Raw genomic sequence first — 27,902 nt, forward strand, 5'->3', positions numbered from 1 at the left:
CTTGGCTGAGGGGACCCACTCCCTCCCTCCCCGGGCTGCTTTGAGCCTCGGGGACATTTTTTCCCATGCAATGATGTCCCCAGTCATTGCCCTCAGGAGGAGCTGCCTGGCTGGGCACAGCACAGGTAGTGGTGGAGGGGAGTCAAGCTGCACACCCCACACTGACACTGCCATCTCATATGACCAGGGAGAAGCAGAGATAAAAGGGACACTATACCCCACTCTGCTCTCTTAGACAGACTTCTGCCCTGATTTAAAGGTCTTCCAGTGGTGGTAAAGCCCTTCAGCATCTATGGGACCTGTCAGGGAACAGAGCTTCAGTTGCACAGGGCTGGTGGCAATGAAAAAAGCAAGCACTGCAAGTGCTGAGCAAAACTCCACAAGACCCTCAGCATCTTGTACTATATTGGGCTCCACTGCATCCATTTCAACAAGCTCCAAAGTCAAATATTTCCTGCTGTACCATGTCATGCAGTAGAGGTAATCCCCATCCCAGTGTCAGATATCCTCATCTACACAATCTATTTGCAAAATAGATCATTTATTTTAGTGTAACTGTAAACAGTAGCAACTCTAGTAATTGCTCTCCACCCCAGTTTTCTTCACAGTCCTTGTCTTTTGAGGTCTGTGTCAATGTATTTACAATTTCCCTTCTTACTACTGCAATGTAAGTCACCAGTGTCAGGATTAATGATGTCTTTCCTGTGTTTGATGTTTCTTCCCATTTACCAGCTTCTCATTTTCATGATATTTCTATTATTATTAATAATAATATGATAATAATAAAATAGTCTAGTACCCACACCAGTGTGAGAGCTAGAAAGATTCCTGTGTTGTGTGCCCTTTTGATTTTGGAGAGGGGACAAGTGGTGGCAAACGTGGTTGGTGCCCTGGGAAAGTGCCCATATTCCTGAGTCTGGGATAAACTATGACTAAAGGAACCAAAACACTGCTCTGCCTCTGCTGGCATGCAGCAGCCGGGCTCTGTCATCCCTCATTGCCTGTGACAGCAGCAATGAAGAACATTTTCCATGAGAAGAGCTCTTCCATCAGCTCTGTGTGCTTCATCACTTTCTCATCCAATGGCTCCTTCTTTCCCCCCTTGTCACAAATTGAAAATGTTCAGCCTGGTGTTCAGAGGGAAAATATGAAGTGATTTTAGAGAAAAGGGTGGATGGGAGGATATTTGAATGATTACACTTACAATTACACTGTTGGCTTGCTCTTGCCAATGCTTTCTCATTGACATTATTGAAGATAACACTCAGTCCAGTGTAATATCCTGAAGGTACAGGTCAGATAACTAGAGAGGTCTGTAATGTTCTTAGGAGAGCAGCTATTTTAAAGTTATGATTTACAGTCCGATCTGCATGTGAGAGAGAATGCAATCTCCTTCACCCAGAGGCTTGACTTCTTATGGCTGGTCTTCTGCCAGGAACCAGGAGATTCAAGAACAATATATATTTTTTTATTTTATTTTTTTCTTCTTCCTTTTTTCTTTTTTCCGTTTAAAGGAAATGTCCTCAGAATTGGCAATATCAATTTCCCTCATTTCAAGGAATGTAGTATAGCAAAGAAAAAGACTTACGAAGAAATCCCAAGCAGCTAGGTGGAGTGTACCCTGGTTAAAACTTCAGATGTGTTCTCCTGGCTTCCTTGTACATAAACCAAAGAAAAAAAATAATTGGCATCATGTTTAAGAATTTGTCATTAAAGCCATAGGTGTAGTGCCCTGTTTTCAGATTATGGGGTAAATGACAGCTACAGATACTCAGCTAATTGATTCAGAGCTTTAGCTTTAACTCTCTACAGAAACAACAGCCACTGGCTACTTTTAGCCATTTGGGGAACAAAAAGAAAGCTCTTACTGCTGGCTTTTGGTTTATTTGAGGACAAGAAAGATATGCTTTGCTATAAAGGTGTGCAGAGTGGCATGCCATAAAGATTTTATTAGTTTGAGCTTTGGAATACCATATTACTCACAAGTGCTGAAGTTGTGAGTAAACCACAATCGTGATTCTACTGTTGCAGGAAAAAATGGAAAGCTGCTGCGCAGCATTAGGCGAGGGAACACCAGCCGTGCTGAAACCTGTGACACATTTCCACTGCTTTCCACAGGAGCAGCATTTTGCCAGTGATGTGTTCAGTATCGGCAACACACATGTATATATAAATATATGTATGTATTTATACATATATGTATATATCTATGCGTGTGTAAACACAGTTATGCTGTGTGTTGTCATATGTCTGATGGGGGCAACATGCAGATAACATATACGTTCATATATATTATGTTATATACTATACAGAATGTGTATGTGTATATATGTACCTCATGTATTGCTATATACTACATAAAATGGATATAGGTATATATATACCTACACATATACATGTTTATACAGAATACGTTGTTTTAACTCTAAATTAACAGAATTTAACCCTTAATTTGCCGGGACAGCATGTCTCCTCTGACGTGTTTGGCAGAAGCCCCTTTCCTGTAGGGGATAACGGTGATATATGGGCATACGGGCTCACACGTGTGTGTATTTATAGCGATGCACGTTGATTTTGTGCGCGTACGATTAAAATACACGCACCGGTGTGTGCGGAGGGGCACGCACACCCACCTAGGAGCGTACCCACAGGTGCCTACAGCGCGTCGCCCCCCTTACCCCCCGGCTCCCTGCCTGCCTTTCCCCCATCGCAGGGCCCGGCGGCGTGCAGGGGGCGGCGCGGGGGGGAGCGGAGCCGGGTGCCGGGGCTCGCCCAGTGCCCGGCAGGAGGCGGAGCCGGCGGGGCGGCGGCGGCTGCAGGTGCCGGCGGCGGGATGGTGGCGGCGGCGGGGCCGTAGGGCAGCGGCGAGGAGCCGGGAGCCGGGCGTCGGGGGGCGCCATGGGAAGGGGCGTCGGGGGCGGCGACCCCCCGAGCCGCTGCGGGCCGGGGCTGCTGCTACGGCTGGTGCCGGTGCTGGCGGTGCTGGCGGCGGCGGGGGCGGCGGAGCAGAGTGCGGCCGCGGGGAGCCCGGCGCCCGACGGCACGGTGATGGGCGCCGGCACCCCGCCGAGCCCTGGCAGCACCGCCTCCGAGGAGACGCGGCTGCACGTCTTCACCCTGGACTACCCCCACGTGCAGATCCCCTTCGAGATCACCCTCTGGATCCTGCTGGCGTCCCTCGCTAAAATCGGTGAGTCCCACCACCACCACCCCCCCTCACCGCTACCCCATCCTTTTTCCCCTTCCCGCTTGCCCCGGGGGTCCTGGGGCTGGCGATGCTCCCGCGGCATGGACATCCCGGCGTGACTTGTGGTGACAGCCGGGGGAGCCGGGCTTGGGAAAAGGGTCGCGGAGAAGGGCGATGTCCCCCCGGCCCCGAAAGCACCGGGGCCGGGAGTTCACTCAGCCCCTTCCGTCCTCGGTCGTCCCTGCTGTCATTTGAGCGCTTTCTCTTAAAATAACGCCGGCTATAATGACAGCTTCCTAACAGAACAACAGATCGATGGAAAGCAAATATTTATGAGGAAGCCTCCTCGTTGCGCTTTCCCACCGTTCACTCATGTCCCGTGAAAGATGAAAAATGCGGCGCTGAATGAGTGAGAAAGGCCACTAATTCCCTCATGTGGAAATTATTTGTATTGCATAGTTTGACTGTTTTGTGAGGTTTATATGGCATGTTTTTAATGAGCTTTCTATGGTCCGAGCAGAAAAATGAGTGCAGTATAATAATCTGAAGAATGTCAGGTAGAGGTGTCCTACCGAGCTATGTAAAAATCAGTAAAACTCTAAACTCTAAACTCTGTATCTTGTTAACAAAAAGTTAGTCTTAATGTCAGGGATAAAGCTGAGGGAGACAAAAAAAAAAAAAAAAAAAAAAAAAAAAAAAAAAAAGTGTACTCATACTCCGGTTATTTAAATCAGAAGTCAGACTTGGCAGCACAGATTTTGGTAAAAGCTCCAATCATACTCACTTTGGCAAAACAGTTTGATACGACTTAAAACTTTGACTTCTGCCTGTGGCATTTAAATGGACCATGTCATGTTAATTACGTATTGCAAGACAGGTAATTAATAAATCTCCAAAACCAAAAATTTGTGCTTACCTCCAGCCACCAGTTAGTGTTGAAATTGGCAGCCTGATCCCCTCCCCTACTTGCTGTAGCTTCATTACTTTCCACAGATTTATTATACACTGCATCCGTTAAGGTTGCATGTATCTTAATGCATTAAATATGCATGTTTAGCCTTGAGTATGTGATTAGGCATATTAGGCATAGAATCAGGCTGTAGTTCAAATATGATACTCTCAAATATATCGTGAACTGTTATAGCCAGAAAATACAGAGTTTGGTACAGAACTAATCTCAGCCAATTAAGTACTGCAAAATTGCTCTGGCTTCTGAGTCTTGATACAGCAAGAACTCTTGAATAATCTAAGACTAATGAAAAAAGTTTATGTTTTATTAAAGATTACTGGCAATCCATTTGAAATGTGTAAACACATACACAGTAATATGTAGATTCTGCAGGACTGCGTTCATTATAACTGTCATTTTGCTAGTGAATAGGCAAAAAAAAAAAAAAAAAAAAAAAAAAAAGAGAGACTTGGCTACTTTTATTTCCCAAGCTGACTGCAGTGAAATAAATATGCAGTGAGCATAAGTGAGGAGAAATATCTATAATTTGAAAATGTTTTCATTTATACCGAATGAAAGCCAATGTGGCTAATCGAGAATGTTATCCCTGCTGTTACGAATGTGTACTAAGCAATGAGGGCTGGATCCAAGGGAGGCCCTAGGTGTGGCTGCACTTGGCTCCACCACGCCTACCTGCAGGGGCCCTGACTCCAGGACAGGAATTAGGAACATCCAGTTCTTGCTGCCGGAGCTCCTTTTGCGCTCCCTTATCCAGCCACTGCATCGGGTCACTACACCTGACCAGCACAGACTCTCATCACTCCTAAACCATGTTCCCACAGTGTTAATTTTGCACTCACTTGTGTCCTCTTTGATAGGTAGCCCAGACCAGAATTGTTTAACTCCTGAGAGAGCAGCGTTGGCTCTACCACATCCCACTGTGTTTCTAGGATTGGGCCATTTCAGTTCAGTGGGATGGAGAGGAGTTTCTCAGCCCATCTCTCTGAGCCTGTGAGAGAGACTGCTCTCCCGTAGATTCCTTTCTCCAGCATTTCCTGCTGGGCAGCACAGGCATCTCTCCTGTGTCATGCCACCTCAAGACTCACGCACTGCCCAGGAAATTTAGGTGCTTAATCTGGCATCGCAAATTCCTTTCTGGGGCTAGGCACTGAGCGCTTATGCATGGCACTGCTGAACAGCAAACCTTTATGAGCAGAGCCCTAAGTTCTTCTCAGCTGCAAGGAATTCAGAAGATATGGCCAAATTTAATAACAGCTCTCATGGTGTGTGTAGGATCCCAAAGATAACTGTATCGCAGCACCTGCTTGTTGCCTGGTTGGAGCCTTTTTGAACAAATGTGATTTTGCAGAAGAGAAGTTTCATTGAAGCAGAAAGATTCCAAAATGTGCTTATTGTTACAGATATGAAAGGTTTTTCAGATCCTGCCACTGCAGACTAAGTTTAGAGAGAGCACAAAACGTAGCATGGGAAAGGAAAACTTGAAGTTGTCAGGCAGAACTTAAAAGTTTTGATGAAGTACATTTTCACAAAGAAGTTAGGAACAGGCTGTGTATATTCCAAGATAAAACAAGAGCACATTTTGAAATCTAAGAAATTGCCTTGAACAGAATTGCTAATTTCTGGCTACTTCTAGTTATTTATTATCTTGTGTGGTGATACCACAAATGAGGTATGTTACTAACATGCTGATGGACTCCACCAGTGCTTTAGGTGGTACCCAGTGCACCGCAAGCATGCTGTGGTGCCTAGGCAGTGAGGCTCATCTGCTTACTGCCCAGTTTTGCTGAATTCCTATGCCTCTAAACTTACAGAATGTTCTCTAACTCATCCAGATTCCCATTACTACATTTAATCACAAATACACGATTAGAAGTGCTGCTTCTGGGAACTGAACTGATATCTTTCCAATACTTCTTTCCCGAAAAAAGGTTTAAACTGTTCAGCACCTGAACTCAGAGTGCCCTTGGAAAACTCATACTTAATCATAAGTACATGTCTCAATAGCATTTTCAGAATCAGAAAGTACTGGATTTCACCCAAGAAGTGGGAAACCAGGGCTCTAAGGACTTCCATTTTGAAGAATATTGAACTTGCACTTTAGGCAATGCCCAATGGCCTGAGGGCAAACATCTTCCATGCTTCCACTGCATAGTCAAGAGTCTAAAAACGAGCTGGGTCGGAGGAGGAGAAAGTAGTTATGGTCCTGGGTTTAGCATAAATGGCCAAATAATCATGTGCTGCTGGGGATCTGCTCCCAGGACACTGCAGGCAACGTGGCTGTGGATCTGTCAGAGCAGGGAAGATGTCCCTCACCCTGCCGGACACCTGTGCCTGAGTTGGTGTGCACTGGATGCCATCTCCTGGCTATCTGCCCATAAGTGGGGAACCACAGCTTGTTCCTGAGATCACCTGTGAATGCCTTTCACAGAGGCGGATAGTCTTTTAGGAGTTTTGATGTGGCTTACATGGATAAAAAAGCACATTTAACATAGTTAAATATAATAAACATAAGGAGCCTTTATGTTACCTTCAAGGATGAGGTAGAGTCCCAAAAGGTCTGAGAAGACATAAGGTTTCCAAACAGTGACTTGTAAAGGAAAAAAAAAAAAAAAAAAAAAAAAAGATATATTCATAATAGACATATCATTGCCTTTGTGTTAGAAGTGGCTGGGAGTTTTTTGTTTGTTTGTTTTTCATTGAACAAAGTATTTATACAAATTCTCTTCTTTTCAAATTTTATTTGGAAAATTTTTGAAGGTACTTTTAGAAGACTTTTAAAAACTTTTCTTCTAGCAAAACCTACTTAGCCAGGAGAAACTTCAATCACTGCAATAGCAATTTTGGCATCCTGCCACTGCAGAAACTAAGGCAAACCATAAAATGTTTAAGTGGAAGTAGCTGAAAGGTGAAGAGTCAAGTGTCCAGAAGGCAATTCTTGTGTCTCCAGGGTCATTACCTATTCTGCCCATGCAATAGACTGGATATTGGTGATTCCTGTTTCGAGGAATGATAGTGAATTTGGCAGTTCTTCTGACACATCACATAGGCTGTGCTTCTAATTTTTAAAAACTGTATTCATCCAGAGGGGGGAAAAAAAAAAAAAAAAAAAAAAAAAGCTTGAGTTGCTTATTTTTAAAAGTAGCTTTAACAATTATTGAATATGTAAGTACAATTCTGTAGATTAAAACAGCTCCCCCCTTAATCCTTGTTAACCATTTGTTTTTCCTAACTATAAACTCAGGCTTTTTGTTTTTTTGTTTTTTTTTGTTTTAACCCAGAGAAAATCTATGATGAGAGGGGAATTAACAAAATCAGTGTCACAAGATACAGAAACCTGGAACTGGTAAACTTGATGTGAACTATTCCAAGTTTGTACTAGTTTAACTGTTTCGACTACAGGTGTGATTTTTACTGAAATAGTTTTACTGAAATAGACGGCCGTTATTACCACACCCAGTGTTTCTGTGCAGCTCTCATTTAAAATAATTTAAATGCTTTTTAGTTAGGCAAGAATTGTAGGATCTTGTGGGTGTGGATAGTTTTCTATATAATTATGTGGGCCAAATATAGATAAGGAGGAGCCTGGAAAAGATTGGTATCGCCAGGACCTGGAATGTGACCTTGGTGCATATGGTTGACCATCCCATTAGATTGGCCAAAGTAAGTTCCAAGTAAGTTCCTTTGGAACATCTCCCATTCATCACACACACACACACAAAATAAATTAAAAAAATCACCTCTAAAAGTAATCAACTTCTAAAAGTAATCAGAATCTTTAAATCAAAACTATTTGGCTTTGAGAATTTTAGTGAGTTATGGAACAGTATTTAAGTCGTCATTCAGAATTTTTTAATTCTTTTTTTTTTTTTTTAAGTACTTTGCACAGTCTGCTTATGAGAGACTCTTGACATTACTATAATTCATATAACAGAGAAGAATGAGTATAATAGTACAGGTTGCAATTTATTGTCACTTTATGAAAAACACGTGTGTTTTTTTTGTGTGTGTGAAATTAATTTGAAGGCTCCACTAAAGTTAAAAGAATGTGTCTTGGAGTGCTCCTCATGGTCTCTAATGAAGTGACCGTGGGTGAGTGAATGCAGGTCAAATGTGCTAGTTCCTCTAGCTTTGAGACCCTAAAGCACACCTAAAAATAAAATGAGTGTATTTCTTAAGCTTCTTTGTGAAGCTGTCCATGGAGGAAGGTGTTGTTACTTTGATTTTTTTTTTTTTTCTCTCAGATGTAATTTGCCCTGTAAAAGTCTTTGGATCACATTTCTGGGGTATTCCACTTTATGTAAAAAACAAACAAACAAACAAAAACCCCACATTTTCACAAACAGGGCAATAGTTTTTCTATTAGCTTGAAAATCTAGCTATTAAATCAATTCTCCACCAAATTAACTGTAGTCTTGGATTCTGTGCAAATAACTATTTCACTTTCTTGTGTTTGAATTTCCTTTGAAGGCTTTCATCTTTACCACAAGTTGCCCTCAATAGTACCTGAAAGCTGCCTCCTTATTCTGGTTGGATTGCTTCTTGGTGGCATTATTTTTGGAGCAGAGGAGAAGTCCCCACCTGTAATGAGCAGTGATGTTTTCTTCTTATATCTTTTACCACCAATTGTACTCGACGCTGGATATTTTATGCCAACTCGTCTCTTCTTTGAGAACTTTGGTACTATATTCTGGTATGCCGTGGTAGGCACACTCTGGAATGCCATTGGCATTGGGATTTCACTTTATGGAATTTGCCAAATCAGTGCATTTGGTTTGACTGATATCACATTGCTGCAGAATTTGCTCTTTGGCAGCCTCATTTCAGCTGTGGATCCTGTGGCAGTGCTAGCTGTTTTTGAAAATATTCATGTCAATGAGCAGCTTTACATCCTGGTGTTTGGAGAGTCGTTGCTGAATGATGCTATAACTGTGGTAAGTTACTTGATAAATGATGAGTTGATAAAAATGATAAATGATTGTTTGCATGTCACTGTGTTATATCTCCTTGTAAGTGTGTGGTTATTGCAGTTTGCTAAAAGAGGGAAGTCAGTAACTGCTAATGCATTTATGTAATTCTCTTTACGTTTAGAAACTACAATAGCCTAACTACAGCAGAGCAACACGTAATGGTAGCATATTTGCTTAAGTGATTTTACTACCTGACCTCTTTAGTTTCTGTATCTTTTAATTCTGTTACTTCTGTAATCCTAAACTCACCTGCATAAATGTCGTTGGATAGGAGAGGGAAAAGGGCCAATATTGAGTGTCCCTGCAAGTTTGCAGGGAGAATGGGCCAGTCACTGAGCTACCGCAGGCACAGGATCCACTTGATGCTAGGCATTTGCATGTGCCTGTCCAGTTGGAACTGCACTGAGACCACCTATACATTTCTCCCAGGCTACAGATGAGATAGAACAGCCACCTGGAGGTAGATGTTTCTAATAATTAACTAGCTGAACTGGGTTTGTGGTGCTGACCTAAGACAGCAATCTGCAAATCCCCAATGCCCCTCATTTGTACCTGATGACACCATGTCTGGAACATTACTTCCATGTAGCCATGCCTTACTTGAAACCCTGCCCGTGTTAACTATGTCCTGGTGTACTTTCTGTTTTCTAAGCCATGGAAATCCTTTTTTTTTTTTTTTTTTTTTTTAAATATTCCAGAAGGATCATGAATGTACATGAATTGGGTCTGCACCATCCCTGTCTCTGTCACTGGCATCTTATCTACTGTCCCACTCCATGCAGAACTGTCCTTTGGTTTTCCTCCTCTCTAGGACTTTGCCTCATCTGCTTAACACATGCATTTCTCAAACATTTAATCTGAGCCTTGGTACCAATTGTTTCTTGTGTGCCCATACTGTTTTGTTCTCCTAGGCTTCATGTTTTACCTGACTCTGCTGCTATCCAGTCAGCCGAATCACATCCCCTTGCATGGCTTTGCCTTAAAGCCTAACTTTTTGCATTAGCTTTCAGCTGAAACTGCCTGTTCTGACTAATCTGTTACCTAAAGCAGTCATGGAAAACAGTGGGTGTAAATACTGTGTTTCAAATAACTTGGCAGTTTAGCCATGGCTGTGCCTTGTCACTATTCACTCTTAATGACCAATCATGCAAGGGAATTCTTTTCCATATTGTTATTATTTAAGGGGAAAGGGGGCTACTTTTATGTTAATATAAAGGTTTTTCTTCTTGATTTTTTTTTTTTTTTTCCAACTGAAATTGCTTTTTCCAATCACAAAATCAATCTCCTTTCCACTGGAGCAGCAGTTAATCCAGTTTTGCTAGCAAAACACTGCATCCTGATGACGGATGTATTTGTGTGTGACATGGCAGATTACTTCAAGGCACTGTTTTTATAGGCACTGGCATGGCAATTAAATAACCATGATATGCAGCTTTCCTGTAGGCATCATTATAGCCTTCTTTAGGGTCCTTTCTCGCACACTGTTTTCCCAAACACCCCAGCATGGGGAGAGGTACTCTGAGGAGCCTGTAGGACCAACTGAGCATATGGCACTGGCCATGCATATATTCATGAGGGAGTGAAAGGGACTTGGAGTGTGTTCAGTCTTACTTCCCAGCTATTGCTTAGAGGTGGTATTTGGCAGCAGACCAGGTGGTTTCCACATGCTACACACTGGCCTGCTAATGGCTCCCTGTTATGGTTTTGCACACCTGCAATCATGTGCTTAGACTTAAAACATGACCCAGACCATTGCATGAGTTCTCTGTGGGGTGTGCTTAGTGGACTTTGCCTCCTGTCCCCATGGCGGTGCTGCCAGAGTAGTTCTTGCTGCAGTGTGGTCAGGGTAGCATGGGTGCCTTCAGTGGGATGTGGGGATGGGGTGGGAGGGATATTGAAGTTGGGCTGGCCAGCAACCTGGACTGCCCAATTCCTGCCTGCAGACACCAGCCACTAAACCACAAAAGTACCATGAAACCTGGGGGCTACACAGACAGGCAGTGCAATACAGTGTGACTTCAGTAACCATGCTTTCTAAATACTTTAAGGCCTTCTTCCTGCTAACCTGCTTGCACTTCCAGGCTGTTCCTAATAAAAGCTTTTCTTTTGTTAGGAATCTCAGCTCTGCTGTGCTTCTCAGATGATCTTGCATTCCTGATAGGTTTCACGATAGGCCTGTGTATTTGGACAATCCATTTATCCTACTGGTGGAATTTCTGAGCTTGAATTTGCCTGAAGGCAATGTTTGCCTGTCAGCTATAGTGCTTCTCGTTTGGGTTGGTGCTTTACCACAGTTGGTGCTTCCTGGTTCAGTGATAACTACCATGATAATACTAAATGGCAAGATCACAGATGAAGTTGAGTGTTAGCAGTTCAAATTTCAGTCCTGGGCTTAAAATCATAGGGACGGAGTTAGTGTCATTGCAATAATATTATTCCCTTGTTAGAAAACATTGCAGCAGTACTCTGTATTCTGCCTATACTGAAAACATTATTTTAGAGTGCTTTAAAGTAATTTCAGAATTAAAAACTAATAACTGAGAACTGATGAAAATAAGCAATTAACATCTAGGAAGAGCAGAGATGCTCCGAGACACGATTAAGAAAGGATTGGTGACTGATATTATTTGTTGCAACCTTCAGCAAGTTCAGCTAAAGGATGTTGAGTAAATGCAAATCTTGAACTTGAAAAAAACCGGTTCTCATACCAAAAGCATTGCAAAATGTGTCTAGTGCTGCTGTAGTTTAACTCACCTGAAAGCTTAAAGAGAGCTGTAAAACTGAACTACCTGTAGAGTAAAAGGGAACTGAACCTGATTATGATCTCATGTACAGTAGTGCAAATAAAGAACAATAAGGACGAGATTGAAATTGTATTCATGACATTCCATAGTCCTAGCTGCTGCTTCTAGCACAGCAGTCTTGTTTTGAACCATGAACATTGCTTTTCTTCTTTCAAGTAACTTCTGGCAACAGACTCAAGATTTGTAGGGATGTCTGATGGAACCAGGCTCCATTCAATTTGCAGTGTGAGTACTTCTCTGTGAAGATGAGGTGATGTTATGAAAAGGCTGTTGCTTGAGGAGGTCACAATTACATGCTTCTTTACAAGTGGCTCTCAGTGGCCTTACCTCAGAGACTTGCCGTACATATAAATATATTTATATAGTTAGTTTTGAAAATGTAAAACAATTTGACACCACTTAAAGAAAATAGTCATTTTCCATAATACATACCAAGTGACTATTCTACAAGGTCAAATTCTGTAAATGTCTTGAAGAATAACACAAGCCTGAGTAGTCACAAGTACCAAGAAATGACTCAAGGAAACTCCTCTCCCTGCTTGACACAAGACAGCAGTATTTTTTTCTTCAGCCCGTGATTTGGAAAGCCCTGGGAGTCTGTGGACTGGAGGGTTTCTTTTATTATTATTATTATTTTTTTTATTTTTATTTTTATTTTTATTTTTATTTTTATTTTTATTTTTATTTTTATTTTATTTTATTTTTTAGGGCGAAAAATAAAGGCATAGCTATTGTCAGGAGGCTTAATTCTGTTATGCTTTTCTCCATGTAAATTCGTAAGGTCCACAAATCAAAACAGGTTGAAAACCACTGGAGCATATGACATTACTTTCCTGTCCTGCATGGGACACAGTAGCAAGGAACAGGGCAAAAAAAGGCTGGTAGTCTGCCTCACAGCAGCAAGGTGAATGGGTTTGCCCAGGTGAAAAATGACACTTCTCCTATGTGGACTCTTCCTGAGGGTATCGTTTTTAGGCAATGAACAGTTTGTGCTCATGCTCTTGCCCTTTTTATTGCTTTGTAATGAAAATCAGAAATTACCGGTGACCCTGCTATGTTTGATTTAACCTTCTTTATTTTTTCATGCTTGCACTGGAATATATATTTTTTCTTTTCTTTTTCAGTTCTTTCCTTTCACTTAGCCTAAAGGACCCCTAATAGCCCATGTCTTCGCATTAGTCTTTAGTGAGGACTTATACCTGTGTAAGACCTCTCAAATTTTGGCCAAGAAGATCTGTACAACTTTCTTTCTGTCATGTGAGAGAGAACAAGACTGCAAAGGTGAAAAATCCCTCCCAGTATTCAAATACCTACATTGTTGGCACAATTCAAGTACTGATAAAACATTGTTCTCTCAAATAGCATTTCTGATAGAGAAACCTGTTTGGTCTACTAAGAAGCCCATAAAGAAAGCAGAGGTTTAGCTCCTATAAACTGTCCAAGCTGCCTAGCCTGGTGTTTGTTATGACCAAGGTGGCTTAACCTGTGACCCTAGTTTACACTTCTGGCTTAGATGTGTTCTGTAAGAGGAGAAGGACCAAGCTTTGGGCTGGAAAAGGAGGCCACATAGCCATCATGATATCGCATGGCTGGGAGCACACATACAATAAATCTGTAACAGGGGAGACCCTTTAAGATTTCTTTAGGAGTGACTGATTCCGTTGTAGTCTTTTAAGTAGTAACTAGCATACTGAATGTTAGAGAAATTTGGACTTTATATCATTCCGTTTCCTGCATAGAACAAAAAGGATTTCTGGCCAAGAAAATACAAAAATCTCATTGACCTCATTTCTTTAGGAGGACTGTTGTAAGAACTTTGAAAATGAAACTGGACAAATACATGTTAAGAGGTCTTCTAATGGGAATTAAATCCAAATCTCTAGAAATAATCTCAAGTTTGAAAAGTCTTTAAATCATTGGATTCCTAATGGTTAGTAGAGAAAGACCACTTCATGGTTGCTATGTTGCTTGTAATCTTTGGGGTGGTCACAGTCCATCTCCCCCATGCCAGACTGATCTATGGTCTAATTCAGTGCTGCAGCTCTTGGTGTCCTATGTAGCTCAAACATGGTTGAAAATGACATGAATTTTCACCAATTACGAAGCTGTATTTTTTCCTCCTCTTTTATTTCTTTGCTTCTGGGGAAAATCTGAAATAGCCATTTGAGTGGAAATTAGGGGCTCTGCAAATGAATGAGTTTAAAAATCTTTAGGTAGAGCTTTGGACAGGTCTTTGAATCAGCCAGGTAAGGAGTCTAATCATGACTACGCTCCTGGCCTACAGAATAATGTCAGTTGAGACACTGCAGTCTTTTGTCTCCATTTGCAAAAATGGGAATAATTATATTTACACTTCTTTGTATATCTCCCTGATATTTGTGGAGGACACAAATGCCAGAAGTAAACAGCAGCATATCTCAGAAGTGTGTTCAAGATAGATAGAGAAATACAAAGTCCAACACTGAATCTGAGGAACATGATAACACAAAAGGAAATTAAGAAGAATTCAGAAACATGATGTGCTTTTTTCTTTTTCTCATAGGTCCTGTACAATTTGTTCAAGTCTTTCTGCCAGATGAGCACAATTAAGGTTATTGATGTATTCGCTGGAATTGCTAACTTCTTTATAGTGGGGATCGGTGGAGTATTGATTGGAATCCTTTTGGGATTTGTAGCAGCCTTTACCACCCGTTTCACCCATAAAATCCGAGTGATTGAGCCACTCTTTGTCTTCCTGTACAGTTACTTGTCATACATAACAGCTGAAATGTTTCATCTCTCGGGCATCATGGCGTAAGTACCCCAAACTTCAGTGATTATAGCACCCAGATAAGAATGCCAAAGGGAACTGCAGAGAGGACCAGATTTTGCAAACTCTGCCATGTGGCCTCGTTCCACTGTGCATGGCAGCAAAGCTGGCTTGAGGATTTCCGGCCTCTCCCCTCCTGCTTCCATCCCATTGTCTCAGCTTGCCACCACACCAGCTGTGTCACTAAAACTGCCCGTGGCATCACACCATAAACCATATCTTTGAAACGTTCCAAGTTAAAAATAATCCCTTGTATTTTTGGTGGGGTTATTCATAACCCATTTCAGTTGGTGACCCAAGTCCTCATATGACCCTGCCACCAGTCACAAAGGCATGGCTCAGGGGTGGCACAGAGTGACGTGGGGGCAGCAGTGGCTGGCAGGGAGTGGGAGTGGTGGCTGCAAACCTCATGAGCTGGCTTCGCTGCTGATGCTAACGTATTGTGAAACTGCATCTTCACACAGTCATGTGAGCAGCCAGTAAATGCCATTCAATGAAGACAATGCATGTATCATCCAGGCAAACTCCTGCTGGATTACAAGTACAGTAAGGATTGGATGAACGTAGGATTTGCAGAATCTAGTCCTATGGTAGTATAACACTTTAGTTTAATATATTCATACATGTGCCTGTGTATTACAAGGCTGTCTGCATACATCATTATGTACAAAAAAAATATTATTCTTCCCACTGCTAACACATAAAAATATTTTCTCTCCTTGGGTTTTCACTCCTGGGCTTCAGTAAAGATAGAGCACGAACTCTCACTTGGTGCTGTTTATACTCTAGCAACCTCAACTTTAGAAAGAGCCTTTATGACACCTGATATATGGTTTTCTTTGGTTCCAAGTAATATTTTTAAAGGCTGACCTTCCTTAATGACTTTGTATTGTTCTAGTGGCAAATGTGAGTCATTCAGGCATTAGAAGCATAGCTGTTTTTGAAAGCTCATATGTTGCTTCTGAGTATCACTGATACTTTATAATACCTCATTTGATGATTATGCTTTAAGAAAGTGAAGATAGATTTGATATTGTAGTCCTGTCAGTATAACATTTTCTGGGTCCAGGAAGCAATTTACAAGGAAACTAGTAGCTGATGATTTCAGTTGTATAAAGATAGAAATATGCCATGAAATCAGAAGGCTTAGTACTTTAATATAAGTAAAGATGTAAAGATTACATGGGTTTCTTTCTCTGATATGAGACTAAATAAAGTAACATATGAATCCACTTTGACCGAGTTCATAAATGAGCCATCTCTTTCCCTAGCTTCTATTCATAGCATTTGTGTGGTTTCTAGTTTCCTCCACTTCTTAAGTCAAATGTCCTTGACATCCTATGATCAAATACTTAAAGGGCTTCTAAACTAAAAACGTGTGGCTAAACTGTGCATAGAAAAAAAAAAATCTATCAGTGTGCATGAAAATACTGAACTGGACATTCTGCATCTGGGGTAAAATGGAAAGGGCACCATGGGTCTGCTGGTGGCTAAGTGGAACTAGTGCATTCCAGTGCCTGGAACCAGCACACCATTGTTTCACAAGGAACAAGTAAACTATTCCTCTCCTCTCCTCTCCTCTCCTCTCCTCTCCTCTCCTCTCCTCTCCTCTCCTCTCCTCTCCTCTCCTCTCCTCTCCTCTCCTCTCCTCTCCTCTCCTCTCCTCTCCTCTCCTCTCCTCTCCTCTCCTCTCCTCTCCTCTCCTCTCCTCTCCTCTCCTCTCCTCTCCTCTCCTCTCCTCTCCTCTCCTCTCCTCTCCTCGGGTGCAAAACAGTAGAGGAAACATTGAGGTTTTGTTTTTGTTTTTGTTTGTTTGTTTCCCTCCAACAACACAACAGAAGTTATCTTTAAAATGTCCTAAATGTGCTTTGACTCTACGTATATTTTGTATCAGCTGAGGGAGCTGGATACCTTGGTGGCACTTACGGGAAGGGCGAAGGGCTCTCTGCAGGGGTGTAGACTCTCTGCTATCATGAGACATATAGCGTGCCCCCTCCCTGCAGGGGGCCTTACAGCTCCTGTAATCCCCACATCACCTGTGAGTAAATCTTACTTCGTGCTCTTTGCATTTCATTAGTCTCCAAGCTGGGGAGAATCTCATGCCCTGTGTCAGAGCACAGCACGCACTGGTACTGAGCCCCTTGCCACGTTTTGCAGAGAGTACCTTGAGTCATGATGACTCTGTTCTGACTTCAAAGGCAGCCCTGCTCTGAGCAAGCAGGTGGACCAAATGACCTTGGGGTGACTCTCACAACCCAGCTCGTTCAGTCATTACATGATTCTTTGTCCATTTGTAGTTCAGCCCACGGGGAAGAAATACATATTCGCCTGAGTCTGCTGAACTACTGATTCCCTCTTCCTTCATAACCAGGTTCTTAAAGATACTCCACAAAGCCTTGCAGGTACACACAGTACCACACTTCAGGCACAGGACATAAGCAGGAACATGCAGTGTTATTGCATTAATAAGATTTTTACATAAATATTATGACACACAGAATGCCTCCTTTCTGTGCAAGTAGAAATTCACTGCCAAAGGAGCAGAGGGGAATAAAAGGTGCCCTCCCCTGATAAATCTGTGTATTCACCCTGGGGACAAATGGTTTGTGAAGCATCCATGTGAAACCCCTGCACTGAGTTACTTGGCTGAAATAGCTCTGGGACTGAATCACGTCCCTGCCAGCTGCTGTGTGAAAGTCCTCTCCAGAAGGAGAGGAAGGAGGTCCTCCTGTAATTAGAGCCTGGCTTGAGTCAGATTCACGGGTGTGAAAAATGCAGATGTGAATCTGAACGTTATCTGCTCAGTTCCATTTGTAATTATAATACTACATCTGCTGCTTTTGCTGCTTACTCATTTATTGTAAAGGCTGTGAAGCAGCAGAACTTTCTTTTCTCTCTCTCTTTTTTCTTTTTTTTTTTTTTTTTTTCAATAGTGAATTAGCAGTCTGAAAGGAACAAACATTGAAACTACTGTAAATTTAGTAGGTCAAGGAAACATGAGGATTGAACCCAGTGGCCTTGTTTATTTCAGTCATGACAGAAACTCTACTGTTTGTGCAGGAGAATTTCTATTCTTCAGAGGCACAGAAACCTGCAGGTTAATTGCAATTAACTGTTTTTTCCCTCCTTTTCTTGACCAAGGCAACTACCTCAGGTCACAGAAATGGAAGCTAGAAGTAATGTGTGAGGATAAGAAATGTGAAATAAAACACATGTAAGCATTTTATTTGATTATGGTGACAATAAAAATTTAGTCTGTGAAAAACATCTTATAGTGATCTACATAAAATCTTAATAAAAATTTAAAGGATTTGCTTTTATATTGAATCTTAAAGGATTTGATTTTATATTGAATTTTAACACTATCTACATACAATTTTCAAATTGAAGAGACTTCAATTGGATATTTTTTTTCTAATGTAGATAAATATTCTGAAGAGCTACGAGATTCATAAAATAAACAGTGATTTGCACTGGAATAGCACTTATCTGAAGAATGAGTGAATCAACTCAGCTGATGACACTAATTGGATGAATGCAAAATTTGACTGAAAAGAATATTTTATATAGGAGTGTAGTCCCTTTAAATTCTTGCAGTGGTTAAACATGGTAGGTGTTTTAAATTACACCTTGTAAAGATCACGATTAATCTGGTGGCAGATTCTTATCAGACATCTATTTACAGTGTCTCCATTACCTCAGGATCCAAAAACAGTGTCCAGTGTATGCTTCCCCACTCCCCAAGCTACAGGGCTTTCCTAAATGACTATAATGACAAAAACTATTTATTTTAAGAGGGTAATAAATATGAATGAGTGTTTTGTTTTGTCTTTGAGGCAAACCTGACAGCCACAATGCATCAGGCAGTAAGCTGCAGCTTTGAGACCCTGAAAAGACCGTGTGTCTATAAGTGTCTGTTTTGCAGTCTGCCCATTGCATTCTTACTAGATTGCCCTTTCTGCCCCTGCATATGCGCCAGTGCCATCTGTGCTGTGTGTGCAACCAATTGGAGGTGGTGAGGATGTGACCAAATTGCTATACCTGGGCAGATAAGCTGTGCCTTCACAGGAGAGCTGTCGTTGGCTGTGACATGACCTGAGATATCTGTAGGTCTATCAGTGCAGTCTGTGGCTGTCAAGCAGCTGATTTGCCCCTGAATATGAGAGTTCTGGATGTGATAAGTAGAATTGAGACCCTTCTTCACGTATTCTTTAGAGGTTGGTCACCTGTAAACTGAAGAACCTGGCAATGTTTGCCAGCTCCCAGGCTTGGGTATGTGTCCTGGCCAAGTCATCACTCCATGTCAGGACAAAATCATTCATGGCCCAGGTCCTCTCCCACTTTCTTCCTGAGATGTGCAGGCATGTGTAATGTGGGATCTCTGACAAGTCCCTAGTTTGGGCAACTGTAAAATCAGAACGAGGAGAAGAGCTGTGAAGAACATCTGCATCACAGTCTGTGTTGGCAAAAATGCAGGACCTCTGTTGTCCTAGTCATGCATAAACTAGAAATGTTACCTAAACAACTGAAAGTTGCAAAGAGAAAGGTTGCATACTCATGAAATCTGCATTGTTTCATTTGTGTTTCAATTGTGCCATGTGGCCATGATAAAATCTGCTTCCCAGAGAGCATGCTAGTCTTGGGCCACAGAGGATCTTTCTGTTGAAGACTGTGGTGAAATCAGCTGACAATGACAGACGGCTGACTGTTATGTTGGTACTAAATGCAGGTGAGGACCTGGGACAGTTTTTATCAAGCTTTCCTTCTACTCAGTCTTGGGGTTTGGTTAGGGATGGAGTTAGTGCTTGGATAGAAATGGCCATTTTGTATTGTGCAGACTAGATCTGCCTCTGTATCACCGAGTGTACAGAGATTTTGTCCCCCTGTATTCAGTTCTGGTGAGGCCGCACCTTAAGTACTTTCAGTTTTATGTCCCTCTCTACAAGAAGGACATGGAGGTGCTCGAGAGAGTCCAGAGAAGGGTGACCAAGCTGGTGAGGGGTCTGGAGAACAAGTCCTATGAGGAGCGGCTGAGGGAGCTGGGCTTGTTCAGCCTGAAGAAAAGGGGGCTCAGGGGCGACCTTATTGCTCTCTATAGGTACACTAAAGGAGGCTGTAGTGAGGTGGGGATTGGTCATTCTCCCACATGCCTGGTGACAGGATGAGGGGAAATGGGCTAAATTGTGCCAGGGGAGGTTTAGGTTGGGTATTAGGAAAAACTCCTTTACCGAAAGGGATGTTAGGCATTGGAATGGGCTGCCCAGGGAAGTGGTTGAGTCACCATCTCTGGAGGTCTTTAAAAGATGTTTAGATGTAGAGCTTAGTGATATGGTTTAGTGGAGGACTTGTTAGTGTTAGGTCAGAGGTTGGACTTGGTGATCTTGGAGGTCTCTTCCAACCTAGACGATTCTGTGATTCTGTGTAGTTGTACAAAAATGCAGAGTGAAGGCCAAGTTAGGTGCACTGTTCTTTTAACACCTATCCACTTACCTTTCTAAGCCACTACAAGCATCTGTCCCCATGTAAGACCCTCTTCCCTGCCTTTTATTCACCCTGATATGTCTGCACTGCTCAGCAGAGGTAAGAGGAGTAGTCTGTGCCCTCTCCCAGTGTCCATGTTATGTCCCAGGTTCACCCTAATGCTTCCCAGTCACTTTTGGGGCAGTGAACGTGTTGGTTGGGTCAGAGATCTAGAACTACATATCACATTGTGGCCATTGTCCTCCAAAACAGGTCATGTTGGCTCGACTTAAGAGAAAGAAACTTCTGGACAAAACTAACTTTAATTAAGTTATTTAATTAAAGAAATGTTTTCCAAGCCTGCCAGCCTCAGCTACAGCCTCAGTCTCTGTTAGGGACAACCTCTTGCAAAACGTTAAGAAAGTTTTTATTCTGAGGTCTTTTTGAAGTTACTACTAATTCTGATATTTAAAACAAACAAACAAACAAACAAACAAAACCTTTTAGAAGAAAGAATCTAGACATGTTTTTTCCAGTATTCCAGTCAGTAGGTTTGTTCTGAGCTTTCCCTCTGCCTTCTTTTCCGTTTGCACTTACAGTCAGGGACAACTGAGTTGTTCAGAAATGGGACTCTCAGCTTGGAGTGAGAACACAGAATTAGATTTTCTTCACTGGAATCTGCATGAGACATGAGGAAACGTTCCTCAGGTTCTTTCCAAGGAGGGTCTGGAACACTTTTGATCTTCTTCCTTCATGAGAGAGAGCAATGTGGACATTTCAGTAGGAGGAGATATCACCTGTGTCATCAAATAGTGTTTATAAACTGAAAGCTGGTGGTACTGGGATAAGTAACCATGGTATAAGTCCTCGTGGGCTATATTCAGAAACGCAACATAAATACACTTCTCTATCACTGTTTAGGTTTACTCTATATCATTTGGCTCAGAATCACTAGTGGGTGTGTATAAAACTGTTTTAACTGGGAAATCGGAAAAGACATGGCTGCAGGGAGGGAACTCATGCTTTTGCCTTAGGTAAAAGAACTAAGAATGACAGCTGTTTCTCAATTGATCTAGCACTAGTTGCCCACCTTGATTATTACGCAATTCAGAATGCTTCCCTACTCCAAGGCACCACCTTGAGGTAATCTAGTCAGCACTGCTAATGGTCTTTAATCCTGACGTCTTTGCAGCTGAATAGTCTCAGCCATCCATGCACTGTGGGATACAACACCATCCTGAGCAAACGACGTACAAACAGTAATGTCATTCTTTGCTTTGCTCTTCCTGCTGATTAAGAACCTGTGTTTACTAACAGGCCTAGATGAAGGACTTGTAGATGTAGTAAGTCCTGTCTATTCTCTCACATATCAGTTGAGATGTGCATTTCATTCATTTGTGAGTGCTTTATATGTGCAACAGCACCAGCACGATTTCTGGTTGTGTTTTTTACTTCTGAAACCATGGTCAGCTCTGTGCGTACACAAAACAAGCAGAGTCCTAGAGTGGAGGAGAAGTTTTCTGTAGCCTTGCTGCTTACTTCACCAGGAAAGTGGAGCTGGCTACTGTCACTGCCATTGCAGGAGGAATGGTTTGGTGGGGAAACTACTTATGGGAAGGGAGTAAAGTCCAGCCCCATCACCTACAGTTTCCATCCTGTCTGTTGATGTCTGAAGGACATCTGTCTGATGCCCTTCAGCAGCAATAGGAGCAGCGGTCCCAGTTCTCCAGGGATGTGCTTGGCTCTCTTCAGCTCTGCCTCTCTTAAAATACACAGTTTGAGTGACCCTTGCACAGATCACATGGATTTAGTATGTGACAAAACTCTCCATATACTGATGTCTTCTCAGAAAACTTCCCACTGTGAGGAAAAAAAATCCCATGCCCCAAGCTGGAGGTTCGCTAAGTCCATAACTTTTATATTTGGTGGTGGTGGAATAAGTTGTGCTTTGCACTTTAGAGGAGACTATGGGAAAGTGATAGTATTCTGTAGAAATGAGAGAGGGTAGAAGAAATCATGCCAATGATACAGCATTATGTTTGCCTTCCAGGATTACATCTTGTGCCATGACCATGAATAAATATGTGGAGGAAAATGTTTCCCAAAAATCCTATACGACAATAAAGTATTTTATGAAGATGTTGAGCAGTGTCAGTGAGACGTTAATCTTCATTTTCATGGGAGTGTCCACAGTCGGGAAGAACCATGAGTGGAACTGGGCCTTCGTTAGCTTCACCCTCCTTTTCTGTTTAATCTGGAGGGCACTGGGTAAGCAAGTCTCAGACTGCACGTCGCGTTCTTTGCAAGAGAAAATTCCTACCACTTTTCCTCTAGCAGAAAATGCCAAAATTTAGGCAGAGTCCTATCGGCTTGTGGAATTGTCTTCTTATTTATAATGTTTTATAGATCTCAGGGTCAGCTTCCACCTTTTCCCAGAACAGAACCTAAACATCAGTTTGGTCTTGATCTTGCCTATCTGAAGGCAGATGCAGTAGGCATGGTAATCAGAGTACATATATCTAATTACACATTTATTTACAAATAAACCATTTTTACTTAAAAGGACGATCAGTTCTGCAACAATAAAAAGATTTTGTTTTTGTTTTAATTCTTACTAAGCTTGTGTTTTTCCCCATCATTGACATTAATAGCATCAAAACAAGAAATGCTATATTTGTAGTGTTGTTCAGGCATATGATGTGAGGAAAGTGCTTGACCCTGCTGTGTTTGCAATATTAGCTCTTTTTCGTTTATCTTGATACCAAAGTAGATGTCAGGTTCATAGGTCTTCAATCTCAGTTTGCTGTGTAATACTTTGGCCCATCTGTGCATACAAGCAGCTCATGTTCTGGACTGCCTCCTCACTCCTGCTTCTAGCTCCCAAGTCTCCCTTCACTGCACAGATATGTACTATTTTTCCTCCACCACATGTAACCCCACAATTAATACCTTATACTGAAAACCAGCCTGACTGCCCCTCAGCTCAGGGCCATAGGCTTGCTCCCTTCACTTGCCTTTATGCCTTTACTCCAGCCTGCCCCATGTCTGGAGCCTGTGCCTTTGGTACACCCCCATTTACTGATATCTTCTTGTTCCATCCCTAGTCCTCCATCCTTTCTGTCTGTGCAAGTAAAATTAAGAGACTGACTAAGATTTTGCAGAATTCAAAGCACAGATTTGACAACACAATGTGTTGAAAAGCACTTTAAATCCCATTTAAAAATGTAATTTAGGTGTTTCAGTCTATACTGACACAAGAATAGTTGCTGCTTTGGAAGGGCATAGTGGCTGTCTCATGGCTCTCAGTTAGGCGCTTCAGGTCCTAAATCCAGCTGACCTGAGATGGACATGTTTAAGACTGCTTCTTGGAAATTTAATTTTTTTCTTCTGTGGTGTTTTAAAGCTGCTATATAACATTTCATTTTTTCCATAATAAGTAAAGAAGAAGCACATAAAGGTGTTTCAAAACAAATATTAGTATTGTGGGGGATTTCCATGCAATTTTAATTTCTCCTTTCTCTCTCTCTCTCTCTCTCTCTTTTTGTTTTTGTTTTTGTATTTCCATTTTGTTTTTTCTTCAGGTGTTTTTGTTCTGACTCAGATCATTAATGTGTTCCGGACAATTCCTCTCACTTTTAAGGACCAATTTATTATTGCCTATGGAGGCCTCCGAGGAGCTATTTGTTTTTCACTTGTGTTTCTGCTTCCTTCTACTGTGTTCCCCAGGAAGAAGTTGTTCATCACTGCCGTTATCGTGGTGATATTCTTTACTGTTTTCATTCAGGTAACCCCTTTCCTCTTCTGGACCTTTTCTTTCTCAAACATGTTGTAAATAAGAAGTGGGTAGAAAAACAGGTGTCTTAAATTACTGGAAGGAACATACTTGAAGGAACATACTTCTGTATGTTCCATGGTCATACTTACAAAAAAAAATGCTATGCAGTCAGCAGACAGGTAGCAAAAGTATGCCAGATATTAAGTACTTATGCGAACATGTAAGTAGCATTAAGCATTTAAAACCCTATGAGGTTGGAGGCGGGGGAAGGGAGTGAGCTGCTACACAGGAGATTGTTAGCCTAACGGTTAATTAAACTGAGGTTTAGACTGGTCTTTGAATGATTATAAAGTGAATGAGGAAGGAGCTAGAAATTTCTCCTAAATAGGGAATAGACGCATGGGGCTGGAGTCCTCAGAGTCCTCAGAGGGACTCTAGTCCAGCCCCATGCCCACAATAGGGCCACCTGCAAGAGCTCAATCAGGTTGCTCAGGGTGATGGCCAGTTGGGTTCTGCATATCTGCATGGATGGAGATACCCCAGCCTCTTTAGGTACCTGCTCCCGGGTTTGACCATCCTGGACAGATGAGGCTGATGAGATAGAATTCCTCAAAGGATGGTTCCTGGGGATGGTTTTGTTTAATATTCTTGTTATTGACAGAGGAACTTTTTGGTGCTGATGGTTTTTGATGACAGACTTCAGAAGGTGACAACTTAATGGGGAAGCAGCTAGGAAAAGGAGAACAGATAGGACCAATATGATAGAAATATAACGAAATTTAACAGTAGTAAGTACAAATGTGTTTGTGCAATGACTTTCTTACTAGGGATTTCTCTTATGAAATGGGGACCTTTCATTCTGAAAAAAAAAAAAAATAGGGAAAAAGACACAGGTATACTAATTGATAATGGTGTGGAGTTTAAGCCACCAATGCAATACGGACAGAAGAAAGGCAAATGTGATGTCAAGACATACTGAGACAGGTATTTCCAGGAGAAAACAAAGTAATGTTCTAGACTGATCATGGGACTGGTAAGCCTGTTGTGTGAAAGGAGACCAGAATGTCTTGGCCTCAGCAAAATGAAGGAGAAGAGGGAATGTAATTACTGTTTATATCAGGGAGTGAACACCAGAGAAGGAGGAACACTGTTCAAGCCAAAAAGACAATGTTGGCACAAGAACAAAGTGGTACAAAGTGACCATGATGTAATTAAGAAGCAGCTTTCTAATTATCAGAACAATGAGGTTCAGGAGGAGTGTTCCAGTATGAGCAATGGGGCAAAGAAACCTAACTACTTTTGAGATAAAGCTTGATTCATTTATGAATAGAAATACATGACATGGTTGTCTGGGATAGTAGAGGCTGATCTCAACACCATTAGATTCATTTCTCTCTCCTGTGTCAGTGTGCCTATACAAATAAACCATGATGTAAATTCTTCCACAAATAATGGTTCAAAATATCATTTAGGGGCAGCCAAAGCATTTGTTCTTTCTTTGAGAGTAGTATACCATGGATACATATTTAACAAAAATCTTGGTGTCATGGGTCTGGTCTAAAGCCATTCAATAACAATTTTAGTGCTACTGTTGAGACATATTTGAGTACCTGAAGTAAGAAAATTTTTGGAGTTAAAAAAGTTATCCACAGCCATTTTCACTGCTCTGACAGAGATGCAAAAGACCAAAAGGTTTTGTTTTTCTTTTATTTTTATGGAAAAACACAGAAATATTTTCTTTTTTCTTTACAGGGAATAACAATTCGTCCACTGGTGGAGTTTCTTGATGTCAAAAGGTCAAATAAAAAGCAGCCTGCTGTCAGTGAAGAAATTTATAACAGGGTATGTTGCACCTTTCGTGTTACAGATGAAACCTTCATATAGATAAAATTCCTAATGACTTTCAAAATGAGAGATTTAACATACAGTACTACAGAGATAAATGCACTCTTTAAGATTTCTTTTCTATGGCTGTTCTAAGCACAACAACTGTAAAGCTTATATTTAAATTTTTATCATTATCAAAATTATCATAGTTATGTATCATTATTTGGGAATCTTCACCTTGTTTTGTTACTTGTTGAAGTAAGTTATCTTCTTGTGATTTGTTTCTCTTAGGACATGTGTTATTTTAGAACTTGACTACATTAGAAACCTTCGGCAATTTAATTACATTACATTGTGTTTGAGTTAGTCTAATTAAACATATGTAAACTCCTTCTAAAGACACATTTAAACTTCCCTAACTCTCACATCACCAACCTCTCAGTGGATTTGTATTTGGTATGTGTATGTCTAATTATTGTGGCTCATTAGCTGTGCATGTTCTTGAATGTATTTCTACTTACAGCATACCTGCGGTAGGTGGTTTTAAATTCCAAATTGAGGAATAATAAGGGTGACATTCAGTAAAGAACCAAATCTAGACATCTAGTACTTCTAGAACTTACTTTTTGCACAAAACTATCAGGATTTCCCTCTGAATTTTAGAGACCCCCTGCTATGGTACTTGAATCAAGAGCACAACTGTTTGTGAGCCACCTCTGGGGATCCAGTGAAATCTTAGATGGACTGGCTCATCCTTTTGTAATTGGTAATAGAGTAAGGAAGAGCATGGTTCTAATACTGGGGGCTCAGGATGTTTTGAGGTGATGTTGGACCATAGTCCTCTGAAATAGGAGCTCAGGAGCTGATGCTGGCTCTTGCTGCTCTATCCTGTGTATCCAGAAGGGCAAGTGCTGGTATGGGGATCTCCTGCCCTTTCAGCCTGTCTCCTCCACAAAGTCATACCTGGCTCACTGTCAAGCCTGGGGAAGTCCCTGAAGAAGGCACAGGCATAGCCCCAACTGGTTACGGAACATAAAAGAACTGAAAATATAGGAAAAACAAATTACCTCCAGATTTAGATAGCAGATCAGCAAGATTGACGTGGAGATTGGCAGCTGACTTTAATTCTTCTGGGGCTGTGAGCTGATGGAGCTCCCAGGGAGAAGAACAGAATCCAGCTCTGAGATCATGCTGCCCTCCGTGGCATTTGAATGGAGGCAAGGACAGACTCCTTTCAATATCCATAAGCCAAGCCTGCACTTGTTTGTTTAGACTGAATTTAGTTAACATTATTTAGTTGCATTTTGTTAAATTCAAGCATTGTCCTGAATTCTGACCAGGCTTTTCTGTTTTGAAGTTGAAGCATAATATCTAAGAGCAAACCAAATTATGTCTGTAAGTTTGTGTAATGATCCAACATTTCCCCTTTAGTTCTTTGATCATGTGAAGACGGGAATTGAAGATGTGTGTGGACACTGGGGTCACAATTTTTGGAGAGATAAGTAAGAATGGCATTTAAAACTCTTTGTTATACATGGGAAACTAAACTGGCTCCGCAGCAACAAATAGAGGCTGTTGGGCATCAGATTTCATTTTCGGCATTTTATTCTTGAAAGCGGGTGGTTGTTTTTAGAACGTGTGGGTTACAAAGAGAAGGCAGAAAAACAATGTCTTTTTAACTAAACCACAAGCAAACAGGACAAAATCTCCAGCTGGGAAAAAGTATAGCCCTCTGATCCCAGGGTAAAGTATTCTACCTTCTGAGGATGAGTGTAATCTCCCTATTTCTGACAGTTTCAGAGCATTTCCTGTATGTCTGCTGAGCTTTTCATCCCAAGCTGGCTTTCCTGCTCAGGATGCTGCTGCAAATTGTATGCCTCTGTGGTGTTAAGTGCGGGGTTAGTTCCCTAGTTGATGAGAAACAAACAAAAGTTCTGGGACTTCCTCTAGGAAGATCAAGGCACTGACTGGCATGAGGTGCATGAGAGATCTTAATGGCAGGCAGTTCCACAGTTCCTGATGGTATTATTTAGGACTTAGTGTCAGTTAAGAAGATTACCACTGGCTATACCTGAATTATTCATGTGTTCAGTTTAGCTGCTG

The 27,902-nt window shown here is 41.6% G+C and overlaps 1 protein-coding gene across 1 annotated transcript in view; it reads left to right on the forward strand.

Moving 5' to 3' along the window:
• Positions 1-2,898: 2,898 nt before the first annotated feature.
• SLC9A2 (solute carrier family 9 member A2) overlaps positions 2,899-27,902 on the forward strand; it is a 33,533-nt gene continuing 8,529 nt past the window's right edge. The window contains exons 1-7 of the mRNA XM_032201451.1: positions 2,899-3,190; positions 8,625-9,088; positions 14,471-14,721; positions 22,248-22,465; positions 23,779-23,981; positions 25,725-25,814; positions 27,231-27,301. Of these exons, the coding sequence (XP_032057342.1) occupies positions 2,899-3,190; positions 8,625-9,088; positions 14,471-14,721; positions 22,248-22,465; positions 23,779-23,981; positions 25,725-25,814; positions 27,231-27,301 (1,589 nt within the window). The remainder of the gene's footprint in view (positions 3,191-8,624; positions 9,089-14,470; positions 14,722-22,247; positions 22,466-23,778; positions 23,982-25,724; positions 25,815-27,230; positions 27,302-27,902) is intronic.

The sequence above is a fragment of the Aythya fuligula genome, chromosome 1 (genome assembly GCF_009819795.1).
Source record: "Aythya fuligula isolate bAytFul2 chromosome 1, bAytFul2.pri, whole genome shotgun sequence".
Taxonomy (NCBI): Eukaryota; Metazoa; Chordata; class Aves; order Anseriformes; family Anatidae; genus Aythya; species Aythya fuligula.